Source organism: Phyllostomus discolor, chromosome 10 (assembly GCF_004126475.2).
Source record: "Phyllostomus discolor isolate MPI-MPIP mPhyDis1 chromosome 10, mPhyDis1.pri.v3, whole genome shotgun sequence".
Classification (NCBI taxonomy): domain Eukaryota; kingdom Metazoa; phylum Chordata; class Mammalia; order Chiroptera; family Phyllostomidae; genus Phyllostomus; species Phyllostomus discolor.
Window position 1 is genome coordinate 56298561 of NC_040912.2, and position 21298 is coordinate 56319858.

Below are 21298 nucleotides of genomic sequence, written 5' to 3' on the forward strand. Positions count from 1 at the left end.
TCTAAATGCCTTGTAACAATTTTCCATAACTTTTAGGCTCTTCTAGTTATAAATATTGCAAGGATTCTGTAATCACCCTTAAAAGTTTCAATATTAACTTTTCATGTTTTCTTGATACAGTGTAACCTTTGTTACAACTTTTACCTTTATAACCAGATCCTGGTATGTCTCAGGTCAAATCGAGTCTCCTAAAACATAATGTTATACAGACAGGATATGATAGCTCACATTAGTCTTTACAGCAAACACCAGTCCAACCTGCAGGTCCCTGAGAGAAAGGGGTCCCACTGTCTTCTCCTTGACTATCCTCTCGGTCTTGTCCCTCCTTAGCATCTATTTCTTAAAACCAGTGATTTTCAGCCTGTTTTATCTCATGGCATGCAGAAACTAATTACTAAAATTCTGCAGCACAACAAAAAAATTATTTTTTGCCAATCTGACAAAAAAAAGGTATAATTTTGATTCACTCACACCGGATGGCATTACTGCGTTGGCTGTTGTCATTTTTTTTTAATTTGATAGTCTAAGGGGAAAGAGGTCAGTGCCCTGGCTTGACAGTCAGGTATTGCATGTTTTAAAAATTGTCACAGCACCCTAGTTGAAAATCCTGCCTTAACCCATTCACCGAGAGATACCATGTGTCTCTTTAGCCTGCACTGTTCCTGTTATTCATATTCAGTACTTTTCAACTTTCCTCATAAACCATTCCTCCAGCCCCTTAATCATACCTAACTGCTTCTCCCCAAGATGCTTACAGTTTATCTGAGACGCCAAAGTCCAGAAACTAGGAACTGCCCACATTAATGGGACACCAAGATTTTTGGGGAGGCAAAAAGGCCTGCATTTGTATCCCCTCCCCCAGCCCTCCCAATAATAGTCCAAGTATACTTATAAATAAAAGGGGCGCTTTCCCTGCCACTTCCTCTCCTAGATGGAGCAGGATGGTCTGCTGCCTGAGTATCACACAGAGGGAAAGGTGAGGGATCACTGTCCCCAAACAAGGCCTAGATGGGGCCACATACTGTATCATCCTGGTGACATGTAAAAGCTTACTAGTGTACTGGGGGGCAGGGGGGTTTAACGAGACAAGTAGAAGAGCAAAGCATGTGAGGCCTGCCTCACAATCTCCCAAAACTTTGGCCATGGCTCAAACTGGCACTGTGAGTCTGGTATATTCAGATGCTAAATGGGGTCTGTGCAAAAGCTAAATGAGATCATATAATGGAGTCATTAGCCCAGTGCCTGGCACATGGTAAATGTTTCACTTACTGTGGTGTCAGTGATTCCTCATATACCTATCCCCCCAAAACAGAGTGAACCCGGAGGCCTCTCCATAATTAAATCATAAGTAACTTCTGATTCTTTAGGAGAGTATTAATTGAGAAAGAATTTTTCCTTCCCTCCCATGCAGCAATGCCGGGAGAGGTAGCACCTAGCATACCTGTGCCCTCCATGCTGAGATCCATTAATGAATGTCTAGAGACCTGAGCTACAGTCAGCCTGCCCTCCCACAGGCCCTCCAACCCCTTGCCATTACCACTTAACACCAATACCTGGTTCCAGCTGAGTTCCCAATCTCCCCTGTAATGAGCTAAACCACTGCCCACATATCCAGGCCCCTGGACTGCCATTCTGAAGTCTTAGCAGTTCCAGGCATCAGTTAAGAATTTGAGCTCTGGCGCCAAATTATGCGGGTTCAAACCTTGGCTCAATCACTTTTGAATCACATAAAAATGGACAACTTACTTAGCCTTACTGGACCTCAGTTTCCTCATCTGTCAAAATGAAAACTCAAGACATCTCTCATAAAAATGTGCTAATTTAATGAATTCAAGATTAAAGCCAGTGGCATAATATGGGACACACAGAAAAAGGGCTCACTTCTGATGGCTATACTTTCTGAGAGAGGGACCATTTGCCACCTGGACTACTGCAAGAGCCTATTGAGTAGCTACCCTAATGCTACACTCTGCCCCTTCATAACAATCCCACACACCAGCCACAGTGATATTCTTCAAATAAAAATCAACTCACAGTACCCCCTCCATTGGCTTTCCATTGGCTCACAAGGTCCTCCCAACCTTGTCTCACCCCTTCACCAGCCCACCAAACTAGCCGCCTCTCGGCTCCTGGACATGGCAACAGAAAATTCAAAAATTGTACTTTAAGTGGAATGTTCTTCCTTAACACATACCCATGACTGGTTCCTTTTTGTCATTTGGGTCTCAACTATAAAGACACCTCTGAGTAAAGCCTGCCCTGCTCTGACCGGCCCTGCCCATTCTAAGGTCTATCAATCCACTGGAGTCTCTCTAGCACACCACCTGTTTTAGTAGCAGAGTACCAGCTATGGAGTTTCATGGATGTCTCTGCCCAAGTGTTTGGTGTGCGTTCTCCATGACAACAAGGACTTGATTGCTTGGCAAACACTGACCATTCAGGGTGGGGTGCAGGGGCAGTGGCATTCTATGACATTCCTTACTTAAGAGGGTAATACAGGAACAGGAGTAAAATTTGAAATCTTGCTAAATTTGAAAGCACGTTTATTCATAAAAGCCCACTGAAAGAGGGAGGTTTGTCTTATTTCCTAGCACCTGCCATGGGCACCTCTCTGGCTCCTCTCTAAAGAAAGAAATGGGTGCCTCCTTTTATTCAACTCACAAGTCAGAAGCACAATCACAATTCAGATTTGCATCCCCAACAGTGGGCAAGTAAACACCCAGCACCCTAGGAGGGCCTCCTTTGACCTGTACAAAGTCAGCTGATTAGCCCTGCAGCCCCCCGACAGAGAGAATGCATCTCCTCCTGAGGACAAGGGTCATCCCCCTTAAGACTCTTTCTGTCCAGGCCAGATTGCAGTTTTAGCCCACCACTGGATGCCTTTGTTCTCATTTTCCCCCAGGGTAATAGCTACTGGATTTCCCAGCTGAATTTACTTTGTTATTTATGACCCCTATCACCAACCTCACATTGGGCCCTTTGCACAATTTCTCTAGCCTGGCTGATGTTAAGGTATTTGAGAGTCCACCAATAAAATAAAACTAAAGGTTTTTGAAATTGTGAATATTCTATTTTGGAATTGAAACATGTCTTGACACAGAAGGCTCTTAATTCATTGGAAATTAAGCCACATTTATATCCCAATGTTTGGAATTTGGATTTTAAGATCATAATGTCGTAATTATCAGGGTTATCTCAAACAGAAAAGCTCAGCAGTTTGAGAATGAGTAGAAATGGATTTTGTTTTCACTAAGGGAAAATATGACATGCTACCTAGGGGAAGCAGCAGCTCTTGAAAACCAATGAAAAGGGAAGCCGGCCACAGAAGTGTGGAAGGGCTGTGGGATAGGAATGACATACTGGCAAATTCAAATAAGGAGGTAAATTAAACTCTGCAACAGAAAAACTGTGGGGTCAGTGATGGGAAACATAGCTACCTAAAGATCTGTTTAGATATTAAAAGGCAATTAAATAAGTCTTAGGGATCACCATGACTGGTGCAGTAGAGGGCCAGCTCCCCCTGGAACATGCTGGCTTGCAAGTATTCCCTTCTCTGAGCTCCACCCTTTAACCAAAGAGACTTCTCAGGTCCTCACAGGTATCAGATTGTCCTTTGGCCTCCAGATCTTTGCAAACATTCCTTTCTACCTCTTTGCCAGGGAGTAGGTCACTTCCTCCAGGAAGCCTTCTGGACTCATCAAGTCTGAGTCAGATATGTATGTTACCTGCTCCCAAAGGACCCAGTTTCATTCTCTTGTGACACATCCTTTGTGTGGGCTTTCACATTGGCTTATCTACCTGTTTCAATGTCCCATTGGCCTGTAGCTCCATGGAAGCAGGGACCTTGCTCTGTCCAACACTGGTGAGCACTTAGGAGACCTCAGTAAGCATGTGCTCAACTAACAATGACAGATGAACAACTGAATGAATCCAGATTTTTTCCTTATTTTGTTCTAAGGAGAAACTCATCAAAAACTGAGTTTAATAAAAAGCCTGGATCCCCAAAAGGAGGGAAGACATTCATTGCAGGAGAGCCCCAAAGTGGAAACCCAAGTGCAAAAGCTACCAGAATTTAGGAAGTTGAATACTTTTCAAAGAGTGGTACAAGAATCCAAACTCTACCAGAAATAGGAAGAATGGAGCAATAAAATGCTGGACCAGTTACCCTATATTAAACCAAACTGCAAAAGGCACAAGAGAGAAAATGCAGCCCTTTCACTAAGAAGTATGATGATATAGCACAAATTTACATGTACAGATCAAGAAAGCTAAAGCAGGAGATGCACCTTTCAAGAGACATCAAAGGTAACATTCTTTAATGTAATTTCTTTAATATAAGAAAAAGGGGGAACCAGAGATAATGTTGAAAATGGGATGGAAAGCTACTAGGAGATGGCTATGAAATAGCAGGAGTTGCTGTGTTTCTCATGGTTTATTCTACAAAGGAAGGAAGGAAGAAATGAAGGGGGAAGGGCAAAAAGAAACTATTAGCAACTAGGAAAAAAATGTGACTTGCATTGAGTAGGTGCCAAATTAGAAAAAGAAAAGAATTACATGAAATATTTAAATGATTGGATGTATGAGCCCAAATCAGTTTGTCAATAAAGGTTCCTGTTACATGTATACTTGGATGTTAACAAGTTGGAAAGATGCTAGGAAAATCATGAATTACCTAGAGGTTATTGAAGATATGACAAATCACTGAAATTTGGAAAAGGGGAAAGAAATATCATGCTCACCGTAACTACAGGAAAAATACATACCTGCTCAATTTAAGATGGCTGTCAAAATGAGAGAAATATCTCTCCTGTGGTATCCCCAGGGTTCTCAAAATGAGGGTCCTCATTCACATCTGTGAGTCAAGTACTGATTTATTCCAAAGTAAGACAATCCACCACATGTGAGAATCCTAGCAGTGCTAAATGTAGGTATGTATGTAGAAACAAATATTTTGATGCTTTAAAATGTATAATTTATAAATGTATAATTATGTCATAAGTACTTTAAACCCTGCTTATTTTTAAAAAGGACTGGGTAATTAAGTTTGGATCATCGACTGCATATAATGACTAAGTTGTCAAATGGAGGTAGAAGCATCAATCTCTTCAGGTGCCAAGTAGTCAACTCTAACTGGCAGGCTCTGGACAAACTTCATCTCTGGAGTGACTGAGGTCAAGCAACTGAACATTTTGCCCTTCTCTGCTTTAACGTGGCATTAATATGCCTTGCTGGTCCTGCCCTAGGAGTTCTGGTGGATATAAGAGCTCAATACTGCCCCTAAATTACCATGTTATTCTGTTAAAAAGATGAATTTCAACCAAATAAATATGAAGATGAAATTGGCTTTATCAATTCATGAAACAAGCAGCATCCCATCTAGAAATTAAAAGGGTGCTCTAACGAGTTGTACAAGATAAAAGGGTTTTATAGGAAGAATGTGGAAGGGTGCGCAAGGGCGCTATTAGTGAAAGAAAAGAGTATTTGGGGACTAGGACACCTTTTCTTTGAGGGAAGAAAAGTGGGAGGGTGTTTATCATGTAGACTGCCTCTTCTTTCTGTAGGGCATTGAGTGAGCCAACCAGACAGATTACCTTACTGGTGCTTGACCAGAATATTCCATACTAGTGATTAAGATTATGTTTCTGAAAGAGACTGAAATTGGAATTAGATCAGGTATTAAATCTAGGTTTGGTTTCAATGGGCTTTTAACACGAATGACACCTTTTGGCCTGTGACTTTTTTCTTTAACAATCTAAAGATCAATGTACATGGACAACACAAGGGCATATCAATGATGAGTTTAAAGGGAAGAATAACACATCTACTTAGTGTCAGAGTAGGAAAATATCCTTGTTAGATGAAACTTAAAAAAAAAAACTTTCAAAGGAAGTAGCCTTTAGATAGGACTCGAAGAATAAATAGGATTTGAAGGTGAGGAAGAAAGGCAAGAACTATTCTACAAGGAACAACAGAATCAGCAGTACAGCCTGAACAGCTGGCCAGAGGAAGCCAGACTTGCCTCAGGGGAGGGTTGTGTTAGCCATCAGTGGAAGAGAAAGCTCAGCCAGTGTACCACCAACAGGCCAATTAATTTTCTCTACAACATGGTCTCCCTTAGCCTTTCCTTTCTAATTTCTTTCCTAAGTGTCCTTCAGGCTTCTCCCTGGACCCCTCTAGTAAATATATCACCAAAATTCAATGGATAAAATCAGTAACTAATTTTAGAAATGCTACAGTGCTTTTTTCACCCTTGGTTCCCAGTTTCACTTGCTGTCCCCCAAGATCAATATGAAAATTTCACTCACATTAGGCACAAGAGGAGTCAACATCCACTGGTAAGAGTCAACGGGAACTCTAAGAATTATCCCAAAATTTCTACCATTTTCTGCAGTTATCCTGCAATGTAGCTCTTTTAAAAAAATACACGGAAGTGGCTCATTGTTTCTAGTCTTCGAGCATTACCTCAGGGTTTCTGAAAGAAAGCTTGGATTGTTATGTCGAATTTCTAAAAGAAAGACAAGAATAAGCAGGGAGCTACTCTTAAGCTCACACATAACAGTTTTGCAAAGATTCACAGACTTGTTTGCATTTCCCTTTTCAGTTTCCCTTACAACTCAAGACCAATATCCAAAAAAGCAAGATACCTAGCAAAGCCCCCAGACTATGACCCAACATCAGTCTTTCAGGTTTAAACAGTCTACTGTTCCAAAGGAAAAAAAAAAAGAAAGCCAAAACACTCCTGCTGGGTTCATCAACTGTTCTCGAAGAGGTAAAGGTAGCTTGGGTGAGAACAGAGCTGTGTGCTCAGAAAACTGTCACTGCCTTTGCAGTTTGTGCAACACCAAATTGTTCATTTGTGCCTTGTAGGCATTTTTGTCTCTTAGTCTGCACAAGACACTCCCATAGTAAGAGGAATGTGAGCAGGTGCACCTACTAAATATGTAAAATACACATCTTCTCTTCCATTCTATTAGAAGATGTACTTCTGAGGAGTATAGAAAGTCACCTAATATAAAAACAGACAGGTAGGAAGATAATCTTACATGATTTTTTTTAAAGAATGCAACTGGTCTCAGGACATTAGCTTTCCACAGAAAATAAATACAAGCAATTAAAAATTCAGTTTCTTTTCGTTAAGCTACTTCCCCAGGTTTTGCTAATTAGCAACTAATAGCACAGTCATTTGAGCTGGGAAACATAAGGAAGAATACCAGTGGTATGTTTTCAATCACAGCACTGACGTGGAAGAATGAATCATATTTTCCAGGAGGAATTACTGCTTGGGAGAAGTTGAGGGCAGAAGAAAAGCGGTCTTCACATAACTAAAAAATTGCAAAAGAGACCTGAAATTTTAGAAAAGGGGTCATTTTTCTTTCCCCTTTAACAAAACCAGCAGGGAACCTACAGGGCATGACTAGTAAATCCAAGAAACTCCCCACAAAGAGCTCTGCAGGAACAGTTAGAAAACTCAGCTCTTCACAGTTAAGACTATGACAGAAGACAATGAAACACATGTTTCCTGTAACAAGGAACAGAATAAAACTTAAGTGTCACCCCTAGGGTACTGGAATACTTTAACTATTACGTCACCTGCCTTGCAAGTTTATAAAAGAATAAATGCATTGGCAGTAAGTGAAAGCAGGAGATGGTGGTGGTTTGAAATATCTGGCTACAGATGGAACAGAAGCAGCATAAAACTGCTGAGAAATCCTTGGGCAGGAGCTAGGGGTCCTTATCGTAACTAAAGTCAGCTCCCTCAAATCTGGCCCCTCCCATGCTCTCCCCAATTATCAAGTGCTAGTGATCCTGCTTCAGTGAGCGGCACCACACCATGTCTGAGCCATGCAGCCTGAAAGTCTACTTTCTGGCCTTGATATACAGCCCATCCACAGTTCCCTTCATAAGAGAATAACCCCCAATGCTCCCACGAGGCAGATTTTATTCCAAACATATGTTGCAAATGTTTGAAGTACCCATTATCCCTGGGTTTTCTTTTTCTTTTTTTTTTTAAGTCAAACCCACAAAACCTAAAATACTTTGAATCCTGCCTAAGTGCAATTTGTGAAGATGCAACATTGTATACCCAAGTATAATAAAGTCTTGTGCAATAAAAATTTCACAGACATCCTTCCGAGGGGAAAAAATGATTTTCCGTTTTTCTGGTCTTACAGGAAGCCTGCCTGTGCATTAGAAACACAAAGTTATTATATATAGAAGCACAAATTAGGATCTTGGAAAGTCTGCATTTTCCAACCACAAAGAAATGAAGGAATTACTGTGAGTGCACAGATACCCAGCTACACTGTGTTAGAAGAGTCTTTTTCTTTCTTGTGTGTGTGTGTGTGTGTGTGTGTGTGTGTGTGTGTTAGAAGAGTCTTTTCTCTCCCAAAGCCTGATGGAGCTGGCACAGAACTCAAAGGAAAAGGGAATGGCCTAAAAAGGTGTTTCTGAACGTTGAGTGCTAAGGTCTGCAATGAACTTGTGTTACTGACAATGCTGGAGGACTGAGACAAGGTAAAAAAAAGTAATCACCTTTTACATCTCGTTTTTTTTTTTAATTATTGGTTTTAGAAAGATAGGAAGGAAGGGAGGGGGAGGAAGGGGGAGAGAAAGAGAGAAGTATCGATTTATTGTTCCACTTATTTTTGCATTCATTGCCTGCTTCTTGTATGTGCCCCAACTAGAGATCAAATCCACAACATTGGTATATTGGGACAATGCTCTAATTAACTGAGCTACCTGACCAAGGCAAACTTCTACATTTCATTTTTAAAAGATGGTGCTTTTCTCACATACTAAATAACTCTCAGCAGATATATTGACTTTAGCATCACATCAGTTATTAGTCTTACTGTATAATTCAAGCCAGACAAAATATAACAGATTTTATTATAAAGTACCAAAAAAATACTGTTTATACTAGTAGAAGATTAAATAATCCAACAGAGTTCTAGAAAAAGTAAAGTCATATCCTATCTGACTCCTTGAAACTTAGTTTAGGACATCTTTAAGTTATTCAATATAAATAAGTAATATTGCACCTTTCATTTTACACATGTATTAAGTTTATATTCATTACATAAAACACTTTATAGAGAGAATTTAAAATGTTAAAATTTCTCAAATTCATTTAAAAGCTTAATTTCTTTACTTACAAAACAGGAAAAAATTTTAGCCAACCCACTAAGATTCCATGAGAAAGGGCTATGTTCAGAAGGCCACAAAACAGAATTCTGACCACACCAACACTTTTCCTAAGGCTTATAAACCTCCACTCCATGTCTAATCTGTGTTTATATGAGACACTGACCCTCAGGGAAGCAGGTGAGCAGATCTGGCAGAGAAAAGCCAGTCTACCCTGAACCAAACACAACTGCAGCACTAACAGAAATAACTTGGTTTGGAGAATGAACTTATCAACTATAGATGATGATGAAGATGATGATGATGATGAAGAACAGAGAAGGAAGAGGGGGGAAATAGGAATAGGAAGAGGAAGGAGTCAGAGGACAACAATTACCATAATACTTTTGAGGCACTTGTCATGAATGAGCCCCAGATTTTATTAAATACTTTATTTGCACTGGCTCACTTAATTCTCAAGAGAACACCATGGGATAGGCAGTCATATACCGCCTCCATTCTACAGTTAGAAAATGATTCTTAGAAGGGTCACCACACTTGGTAAAGGTCATACAGGCAGTAAGTGACAAAGCTGGAACTTAAACTCAAATAACCTGATTGCTAAACCAATCTGTGTAATCTCTAGGACTCCTTGTCCATATTACATGAGAACTAGGGACATTTATCGAAGAAACAAGAAACACTGTACACAGGACAATGACACCTCAGTCCCCTTCAAAGTAGGCACCTTGGGACTTCACACAGTTCTCCCAATTGCTATCAGCTGCTCCATCCTATTTCCCTAAATCACATCAATTGTTTGAAATCTCTTTTCCTTTCAAAAGTGATTTTAGTTTTGGGAAATGCCGGAAGTCTCAGGGTGCCAAATCTGGACTGCAGGGGGGCTGAGTCACCTGGGTGATTTGATGTTTCGCAAAAAACCTGTGCAAGAGACATGATGTGTGAGCAGGTGTGTTGTGATAAAGCTGCCAGTTATCATTTGCCCATAGCTGCCACTTTCTGAATCATCCAAATAGTTTCCGCAGAGAAATTCTCAAGCTTAATGCAAAAGTTGATGCAGATTTGTTGCTCTACTTGCTCAGTCATTTTGAATGTGACAGCCACACAGTACACATGCTAACTCAAGGGCATCTACCACCCCCACTGACTAGTACAATGAAGTTATCATTGTTCACACATGTACATTCTAGGCCACTCTCCTTGGCTATCAGGTTACATCAATGTCGTGTAAACTGTTCTCATTATATTAAATTAACAATGGTTGGACTTTTTCCACACATACCTCGTATATGTAATGATATCATTTATTTATGACCAATTTAGGGACTATATTGGAATGGTGGGTCAAATAATATGTGCCATTTTGTAACAAACAATTTACATAGCTCGTAAGTTATTGTGTAATTTTAATAGTGATTTGAACAATATTGTGGGAAAAGCTAAAGAACAGCTAATCTATTGGTGCTATGCCCTCTAAACAGAGTGACAAATGATTTCTAACAAAGGCCAATAAATAAAAATACAATGTAGTAAACAGAAACGTGCTCAGAGAAAAGCCCTATCAACACTATTTTAAACTCTCATGCCTAAAATAAAAGAAAATGAAGTAACCTTTTAATGACGGAAGGACAGAAACATGCATACTACACCTCATTTCTGCAGCTATGGAAGCAACACAGCAACAGGACTAATAAGTCCTTTTTAAACAGAAGTTGTAGACTTTTTAAGGATCCATAAAACCTTTTATTCCATACTTCTGATCACTTTTTAAAAAATTCTCTCTCCATTTAAAAAAATAACATTATCTTCCATCTTTATCAACAATATATTGTGGGGAGGGGACAATAGCTGAAACTTAGGGCTGTGCAAGGCCCTTTGATCTGAGCCCTGGTGAGGCACAATCACCCTCTGTTGCAAGCCAACTAATGAAGAAATGGAATTAGCTTTAGCCTGGGCACTTTCTTGAGCAAGAAAACATGCACTAATCAGCTCTCCGCAATAATCAGTCATCTGGCTAATGACCTTTTGCCTTAAAACAGTAAATTTTCTGAATAATGTGGATAAAGGGAAACAAGAACCAGTCCCCCATTCTGGAGCTCAACAGATCCTCTGGAATTGCAGCCGGGAAGGTTAAATGGCAAGTCTGTATCCTGGCAAAGTGATAAATCTGTAATAAAGAGCCACAAACTTTGGCACCTCAATACAAACCTCATTATTCCACAACAAAATTATATTTTTTTAACTAGAAGGAGGCCAACACATAAACTCAACACATAATATTTTTCTTTATATTCTGACTTTGCAAAAAACAATTATATATCTCTTTTCAGAATCCTCATTGATTTCTTAAATGTTATTAGTGTTGAAAAGGAAGCTTCCAAAGTTTTTGATATACTGGTTAGAGAAGAAAGTAGAGCATGTAGAAAGACCTTCCATGTTAAGGAATTTAGTACAGAGTTGTTGAAGTAAGTTCGTTTCTCCTCAACAATTAAGCAAAATTTCATTAAAAATGGGAATTGGTGCTGTTAAAGATTTCAGCTAATGCAGCCCACTTTCATTACTCCCCCATAAACCAACTTTCCTCCTGCAGCACCTAGCTGGGTGAGGCAAATTTTCCAGTTGCCAGGAAAGATCCATGTGAATGAGCCACAGATGGTCACCTTCCTGAAAGACTCCCACTGAGGCCTGAAGTTACTTAGAGATAAAAGGAAATGCCTCTCCCTAAAAAGAATGGACACAAACTGGGAAAAGTAAGAAGAAAGGTGGAAAGCAAATAAAACACTTATATAAACTAATATAAGCCAAATAATTCATAACGCTTATGCGCACACACACATACAGAGACTCCCATGACCCTGGAAAACATGCTGTGAGACAGGACCCACTTACGGTAGTGAGGTTCCACGTAACCGTTCCTGGGGTCCATGGCGAACACAGCCCCACGGTATGGGACGGAAGGCTCAGCCAAGTGCGGCAGAGACCCATGGATCTCCTTCTTGATCAGTGAGCCCCTCTCGTCACTAGATGTTGAAGGCTCCTCACTGATCTTGCTGAGCCCCTGGACACTCTGTGGCTGCATAGTGACTGCGTTTCTTCTCTCTCTGTGATAGGTCTGTCCAGGACTTTCATCCTCTAAAGAAAGAACATAAAAGCTCTGTGACCATTTAAGGAACAATTCAAAAATAGTCATCAATTAGGTCTCCCTCAAAAGAAGAAGCCATTTTCTTGTTCTTGGCAACTTGGAAAGCTGCACCATGATGGGATGTTCTTCACACAAAACTGCTTATGAGTAAGGGTCTAAAATAAAAATGGAAGGATGAAGGGGAGCTGGAAATGAGCCAATTAAATTGAAACATAGTGAAAATCAGCAAGTTATCACAAGCTTACAGCTGAATCTGCTAGTGAGGCTCTTCCTCACGGACTTGCCAATGCCCCTGCAGGTCCAACTGAGACTGGATGTTTTGCCAGCCAAGAGCTGTGGGTGTGCAGGTTCCCCTCATCTGTCTGAGGAAGCTGGGCCTCTAGGATAACAGGAGCCTGGACACTCACTGAAGCTCTGGGTGATCCTAGGGTTGGAGGGGCCTCTGTTCCTCAGTGGATGACCTGTTAGAAAGTAACCCAGATGTTTCTGTGTTTGTTTTTGTGTGATTTGTAACCCAATGAGAGATTTAACAGAGTAAGAAGTGGCACAGAAAATCCACTGGTTACAAAGGATAAAGGTGCCAATCATGGAAACCACCAGGGTCCCTTGCAAGATACTTCCTGATTCGGACCATAGCATGGAGCTAATAACTAAAAGGAAAGAGGAATGAGGGTGAAAGTTCAAGTGTGAGAAGGCTCTGGGGTAAGGAAGACATCCATTATGCTGATACACACACACACACACACACACACACGCACACACACACATATGTACATGCTCTAGGTGAGGTCCAGACATTGCCTCAAACATGTAAGAAACATTAATGTAATGACATTCTTCATATATTTGATACCCCAGCTCCCTAATACTTCTGGTTTCCTTTGATCTGTAAGAACTTTCCATCTATCCAATATGCTTCTCAGCAAATGGGACTGTATACCTTTCTACAACAGCAGATCAAAGAAACATGCACAAAATTAAACCAAACTGGCAATCTGAACTCACAACAAGTGAACTAATTCATCTATTAGAATCACACACATACTCCAAAACTACATATGCCAAACAAGCTCTGCATTTAAACAACAGATATCCTCTGAAAGATAAGTGCTGATGAAAAAAATAAGTTGTTCAAGCACTGCTGAGACATCCAATCTGAAAATTCCTGATCTAAAAAACAAAACTATATTTGAGTATAAATAATAATATTGTTGTACATTTTACATGGACAAATTTTTATCATATCTCAATATACAAACTTATCTTCAAAGTATTCCATAAAGTGTATATGTCTAGGTGAGAGACTCTAAAAACCAGAGAAAGTATGCTTTAGTAGTTCCATAGTTACTTGTACAAATTCAGAAAGAAGTATACCTATAAACACAGACAAGCATCAAAATACAAACTAATCACTATTGCTTTGTGTTGACTAATGACTTAAACTACTAAACTATCTAAAGCCAACAGTCTTTCTGCCTACATCTAGGACTTTAAGAAATAAGCAATGAGTTTTTTTCAGTCTAGCAAATAACTGAGCAAAACAGTACAAACCATGACGTACATTTTGGTTTTTAGTGAATTTGCTAACTACTACAGGTTAACTGTGAAACATTATTTTGTGCAGATCCTCACCCCAAACCTTGTAATTATGGGATTAATTATGTCAAATAACTACTAAAAATAGTGTAATTTCACATTTTTACACATTGATCTTTACAAAAGCAATTCAAACCATGCTTTTGCTAATTTAAAAACAAACTACAGAAAACCCTACATTTGTATTTTCCTTCTGATTAATATTTAGCTAAAAAGCATAGTCCACACTTGTACTTCATTAGCAGTGAAGTTGCAAGCCATAGAATAAAGGCCTGCAATCACATAAAAGCAAAAAGGTGTCAAAAACACTAAAACTCTTAGTTTTATTAAAAATTCTGTAACCAAAAAATTGCCAAAGTCATATTTTCCACTAATTTATGCCTGTATAAAACCTTTACTTCAACCTAAATGTGTAGCACTGAGGCGTAAATGCTGTAGAAAGGACCTTCTTTTGGAAAGCCAGCAAGCCCTTACCAGGAGGAGCTGAAACATGTAATTATCATTCTCTGGGAAAGGTGAATAACCAAGTTCTACTAATCTCTTCCAGTTTTAAAACAGGATTCCCTTGAGTTACTAGTCCTAGAAGAAATTAACTCTTCTTCTCTTAAAACTGTATCACTAAACTGAGTGAGTTTTTTTTGAAGTCATGCCTTTGTTATGAGCATTTGAATCCAACTTCATGAGAAACTGAATAATTGGCAAGGTCTGTCCAGAATCTTCCCATCTCCCCCCACAGTCTCCTAGGAGGAGGAAGTTTGGAAGGGGGGGGGGAGGGCGGAAAAAAGCTGTCTTTTTAACTAAATGATTCTTTTTTTCACAAGTACTTAACTTTAAAAAAATAAATTATCTTGTTAATGAGAGTTAAGCTAACATATGAATATTAAATTTATAAAAAGAAATAAGCAATGCTCAAATACTTAATGGAAAAAATTAACAAGTTCCCTTAGTGAAGTAAAAAAAATGCGGGCAATTTTTTTTTTATGTGGAAACTTTCATCAGTGTTACTTTTACAATGGTTAAGTCTACCACATTTTTACCTACCATCCCTCTCCAAAACATTCCAGTAGACAAGTATTTCATGAAGTTTACCTCTTGTACTGAGTTTCTTCTGATGGGTATTCAGATGAAAACTTGACAGTAGACATGCTCCAGAATACAAACAGCTACAGGGCTTAAAAGCACATTCTCCCCAGTAAAACCTTCCAAGCAATATTCCTGCCTGCTCTTATAAATTTAGCAACCAAATCAGCAAGACAAAAGACAAAAGCTGTCTAATCTTGCTCAGTTGAACCAAGTTGTTCAATAAAGTTTGAGAGTCAGTGCAGACAGCTACGCTAGGCCAAATTATTGACAGAAACATACTGTCCACCATGGCAACAAGAAGTCCACTACAAAAATGTAAGCAAATGACCCACTGCTACAGGAGCATATGCCAGTGTACTTTAACAGCCAAAGAGGAGGCAACTGTTCAGCTTCTTTATGTTAAAGAGTTGCATGCTTATGGGTCACATCAAAATGTGCAGTTCACTAAAAAGTTTCAGGAAAAAATGCTTCCTTCTTTCTTTGTATCTGTACTTGAGTGGGAGTTAATGAATCCCTGAAATAAATGGAGAGCTGCCCAAACATCATATTCTAGAAACTGTTCCAGATTTTACAAACTCACCCAAAGGCAACTGACATCAAGGTGGACATTCAAGTGCCATAAACTCTAAGAACTCCAAAGTTGCTTCATCTCAAACACTGTTCAGACTGTTTATAATAAATATTAAAAGAAAGTAATCCTGTTGGGTGAAACAGGACTAGAACATACACTCCTCCTATGCACTGCTCAAAAACTCCTGACAATTTCTCATTGCAACCCAGGAAATGGTATATATTCACCTAATACTTGTATAAAAATAAAAAATCCTACACTGTATCACTAACTAGGAACACTTCTTGTCACCCTAAAAAATTAGCTGATTAGGGAGGAACTCATGGTAGAAGTGTTCACATTTTTTTCAATTAACTTCAATTTCAAGCAGTTTCCTTAAACCCCGTTTTAACACCATTACTCTTCTTCCCCCAAGACATAGAAGACAGAGTGTAAGAGAAGCAACAATACTTACAACTCAGTCCCCAGGTTCTGGCCGGCTACTTTCTGCAAACTTCTCTTGGTGGGCTTTCTCTAGTTGTGCAGACCCTCTAGGAACATTCTTGGTGTCTCTCTGCCTCCCTTTCCCCCTCCCAGGCAATGCTGCTCCCATCAGAGGAACTAAAAGTCGTTGAAGCCATGCTAAATTTAACAAGCTCATTAGTATTCTTTCTGAGTGCTTCTGAGTGAACTCTCTCTATTCAAGCAGATCTCTCCAGGAGAAGGGTCAGGCGGCTAATCATTAAATCAAACTAATGTCACCCTATCACAATCAGCCAGAGAGAAGGAGGGTTTATTATTTCAGTTTATGCTAAATAAATGGTTTTACAAATGGTCCCCAAGCAAGGTCAACAACAGCTTCAATTACAAGACAAACTTAACAAGAGATGCTATAAACCAAGTACTCTGTATTGACTTAAGATCAGGCTCAACTCCACATATTGCCACTAGCAGGGTAGTACAGGAATGCATATTGTAAAATAAAGGAAGGGGGGAGCTTCTTTCTTTGCCAGAATTCACGACTGCACAGCTACTCCTCATTCACCTCTCTCCAACCAGCTAGCAGCTCAGCTCAATTCACCCCACACAAAGGCTAGAGCCCAGACCTCAATGGACCGAGTGAAACATGTTCAAAACTAGGCTCTCTATTGTGACTGAATTTCTTAACATCTTTTCAAAAAGCGGAGAATGCCTTGAGGCTAAAGGAAGAAACAGGCTAATGGTGAATTGGGAATTCTGAGCAAATTTCAGAGCCCTTTCCTCCTAGCTTTTGAGGTTGAAAGCAAGCTCTTTCCTTTCAAGTTTCAAAGTCCTCCTTCCTCCCGCAGTGTCACAGAAGGATTTGAAAAGAAGGTAATTGTGCTCACAGTCTCCCTGATCAGAGCTTACGTCCTATTTCTGGTATTTCGGAATACTTCTTGCAATAATAGTGCATATAGCTCAATCCTTTAACCGGCCTGCACTCTGCAATTGCTCATTAAATGAACAATTGCAAGTATAAAATGCCTTTTATGTTCAAGGTCTGGATATAAGATAAGCATTCTAGGACTCTAAATTTGGTTTACTAAGGAAACTTTCCATCATTAAATTACAAAACTGAAGTCAGAATACAGGCTTTCCCAGAAAAGTGGCACTCAGATTTCGGGAGCCAATATGAAGGGAGAATGGGGGTGGGGGACATTAAAATGTTAAGAGGTGGGGGATGGAGACTGGATACTCAGATTTCTAGTCAAATGGGATTCTAACAAGAAAATAATATTTCCCTGTTTAGGTAGGTCTGAGTTTGTGAAACCTCAAAACTGAATGATAGAAAGTCATCTTCAAATACATTAAAACACAGGTCTGAGACTCAATCAATATGCAGATGACTATTCATGACCCTTCCCACACCAGCAAACATCACACCTGCTCCTTATAAAAAGAAACATATCTTTACCACTATGAAAAGTTTCATCATTTATATTATCTCACTACCTCACAACAACCCATGGCTGTGGCAGGGCAAGGTGTTAAGTGCAATTCCCAGATCAAAAACAAGTAACCATGATTCCTGCAAGTAGGTGATGAAAGAAGACTGGTACCCATGCCTTTCTGAAGGCACACATCCCCATAAACAGGACAAGAAGTCTGTTCCTGGACAGTTTTGGGGATGACACCTGAAGTAGTGGTGCACTCCCAGCCTCCATTATCACTACTACAACCAATAAAAGAAAAAAGAGTAATTACAGTTTTATGCACAGACATTTTCAAAACTCTGATACACTCCCATTAAGTTTCTGTCAACATACATACACTCCTAGAAAGCACCCAGGAGAAATGACATATCTATGGTGTGACATACAACCTCACGGTCTTGGTACCATAGAGCATCCTACCCACACAGGCATAAGGACACTCATTTGGGCTGCACCATGCTCCACAGCACACTGAGGCTCAGCCAATAGCTGTTGAGTGTTGCTGCAGTTCTTAATGCTCCCACAAGCCTGGAGCCCCACCTTCCTGTTCTAAGCAAGAAACAGGGCATCTTTTCTTCTGCTTTCCTTCCAGGAAATTGCCTCACTGTGGTCACAAAGAGCATTATTTCATTTTTTTCCTATTATGCATTTGTTGCATCTTGTCAGCTTTTAATTTTTTGGTTATTTACATTTTGATACTCTGAAAAAAAACAATGGGACCCAAGTTCTCACTTCGGATTCATAATTTTCATGACTTGGAACAAAGAGAGCTCAAAAATGAAAAAAACACAAGAGGCCAAGAACTGTAGAATTTAAGTTGCAGAATTATTCTAGGAAGGGGGAATAAAGTTCCTATGGTTTTTGGAAGCAGAGTCTTGCCCCTTTCTAACTAGATGGATGGTATGCCTAAACAGGGGCTATTCCCAATAATGTGTGGAGCTTGGCATACAGCAACAATGACTTCTCTAAGAACATTTCCAATGCCCTTAGGGTCAGACATCCCCCTTGTGCAGCTAACCATACATCTTCCATTGACAATGACTGATGACAGAGGGAGTGGTCCAGATGAATGTGGAAAAGACCTCTGCTTTCTCTGCAACCTTTAAACTATACTGCGGGGCCTACAACACCAGAGGGCTGAACCAGGACCTAAAGCTTCGGAGAAATCCAAGTGGCAATCTTCACTCAAAGATTATAGGGTAGCTCTCTCTGCCTACTTTCATCAACATAGAGGTCTGAAGGTGAAAGGAAAAAGAAAATGCCCTCCCTCCAACACTCTAATGAGTATCTTAGTTATTTTTAACACTTCTAGAGTTCTTTTTTGTCAAAATAGTCTAGAGTAACATCCCACCAGTCCTTCACCAGAAACTGTTTGCTCCACAAAATAGATTAGTGCTCAATCCAAGGCTAATTTCTCACCTCACTCCCCACTACTCAGTTGTAAACAGAGCTCCATTCAACTTCAAAAGGAGTTCCCTGGGACAGAAAAGAATAGGCAGAGAAAGCAAGATGAGAGTTTAGATAAACTAAAATGAAAAACCTGAAAGGGCAGTAATCCCCTCCCCCACGTCCCCCCCCTCCACACAGCCGCAGAGAGTTGTGATGTATGGTATGCAGAGCAAGCAGACTTCTGCCTTTTAAAAAGATAGTACAATGAGGGCTCCACTCCTTGCCCTTCTGGAAAATCAAAGCAACTGATAATACTATCAACTTGTCTGAGGCTTCACTAGGCAAGCTCTGTGGCCTATAGAGTTTCCATTTAGTTTTCTTGTGCCTCAGAACCTTTACAAATCAAAGGTATATAACCTTGTCCAACACCACCGCCACCCTGGGACGATGGTTCTCAGCACTGATAACATGAACATCAAAGAATTACTGTGACTTGGTCAAACACTACCCAACACACTGGCACAATTTAAGTCCAAGCACAAACCCAACAGTACTAACCAACTTTCAAAATCCCAGGCAGAAAGCACTAGTCAAGTCCCACCTGTACCTAAGAAAAGGAAAAAAATTAAAAAGCTGAAACAGGATGCTGAGGGCCCCTGCAGCTTCTCCTATAAAAGGGAGAAGATAGTCCTTATTTTCTATGAGCTTGGAAAAAAACCCTGAATTAAGAATTCTAAAATGTCATGGACCTTGTTTTAGCCTGCTATTAGTTACTAGTTGCTGCTTACACAGAGTGAGTTAATTAGTGACATCAAAGCAATACAATAAATTCTCAAGAGGGCCAATTTTTTTCTTCCTTCTGATTAATAGAGCATTTATGCCTATTTGTGAGTAACAACCTCATGAACATTTAGGTATTGAGTTTTGAGAACTCATTTGCAGTCTTTTATAAACCAAGAATGAAGAGTTGCTCTTCCTTATTTTTCATATACAGACATGAGCAGTTAAGATTCTACAATGAGATCAACAACCAACAGCTTAACAGAAACAATAAAATGCCTGTTCACAAGGCCAGTATCCAGGTTGCTGCTGCCCACCGCACCCTCCAATGAGACCTACCTGGAGATCTACCCCAACCCATGATCAGTGGGAGGACTCAGAGCCTACTCTTCCTTTCTTCAAAGATTGACAGGATAAATCTCTGTGTGTAACAGCTTCCTCTGGCATCACTTTCAAAGGGTGGTTCTCAGGTTCACAACCCCTCCCTCAACAACAAAGTCCCATTTCCTAATCTTTCTGCCATTTTTTAAATTGCAGGAATGAACGCAAACTTAATTGGCTTCCTCTGGTCTGTTTATGTTGCATGGTTTTTTGTTTTTAGAAGACTGTGTAATGAGGAAGCCCAGGCAGACAGCAGTATTATATTTTAACAAAGTTTTGATGACCATGCTTAAATTAAGCCTTCACCCACGTAGCTCAAGTTGGTTGGGCATCATCCTACAAAGCAAAGAGTTGTGGGTTCAATTCCCAGTCAGAGCACATGCCTAGGTTGTGGCTTCAGTCCCCAGCCTGGGAGTGTGCAGAGGGCAACCAATCGATGTTTCTCTCTTGCATAGATGTTTTTCTCCCTCTAAAATTCCCCTCTCTCTAAAAATAAATAAATAAAATCTTAGACATACATACATACATACATACATGCATACCATGCTTACTGCACTGCAGAAACACCCTTGGAGTACATTTAAATATTGAGAATACCGTCATTGTACCTACTGAGCTGGGACTTCACCCCCACCATGACAAGATTAGGGATGGTGAGCAGGGCTCACAACTGCTGACTCAGCTCTGGGTAAGGACAGGTGTTGCCTGGTTAGGTGGTGATCCCTCTAGTCACAACTTACTTTGACCTACAAAATGTGCTTTTGAGAAACCCAAATGATAACACAGTTTGATTCTTCACAATTTTATCATACATAAGGCATGAGACTAACTTCTTCTAGATACTTAGTGTCAAAAGTATGCAACTTTGTGAAACAGTTACACATAATGGTTCAGATACTGTCTATGAGTGAAGCAGGTAGGGTCACAAAACTTAACCTCCCCCAAAAGCCCATATTCATGGTCCCAGCCAAGATGGGATGCTTTGGTACTCCAGCTGCTCTCCTCTCCTCCTGCCAACCGTGCACAAGACAGGACAGAACAGACACCAACTTACCCATCCTCCCCTGCAGTGAGACTGGGAACCAGGACACAGCCCAGACCTTTCTTCTGGCCTGTTCCAGCTTTCCAGGCACAGTTAGGAGAAACCTAATGTCCCAATACCAATGGATGTATTTTATTTTCGAGAAGTCCCAGTAAAAGCAATTAAGAAACAAAAGGCCAAATTCATATACCTTTCTAAAATACAAGTAATTTTAGACTCACCTCATTTTCCTACCA

The 21298-nt window shown here is 40.0% G+C and overlaps 1 protein-coding gene across 5 annotated transcripts in view; it reads right to left on the reverse strand.

The window, feature by feature from the left end:
* The window catches only part of GLI3 (GLI family zinc finger 3), a 284476-nt gene that overhangs the window by 173628 nt on the left and 89550 nt on the right, over window positions 1-21298 (reverse strand). For 4 of the 5 annotated variants that reach the window (XM_036010813.1, XM_028525323.2, XM_036010812.1 and 1 more), the window contains one exon: window positions 12034-12276. In XM_036010813.1, the coding sequence (XP_035866706.1) occupies window positions 12034-12276 (243 nt within the window). Of the gene's footprint in view, window positions 1-12033; window positions 12277-15990; window positions 16181-21298 lie in introns of those variants that run through there. The other variant, XM_036010815.1, reaches the window with a different exon arrangement.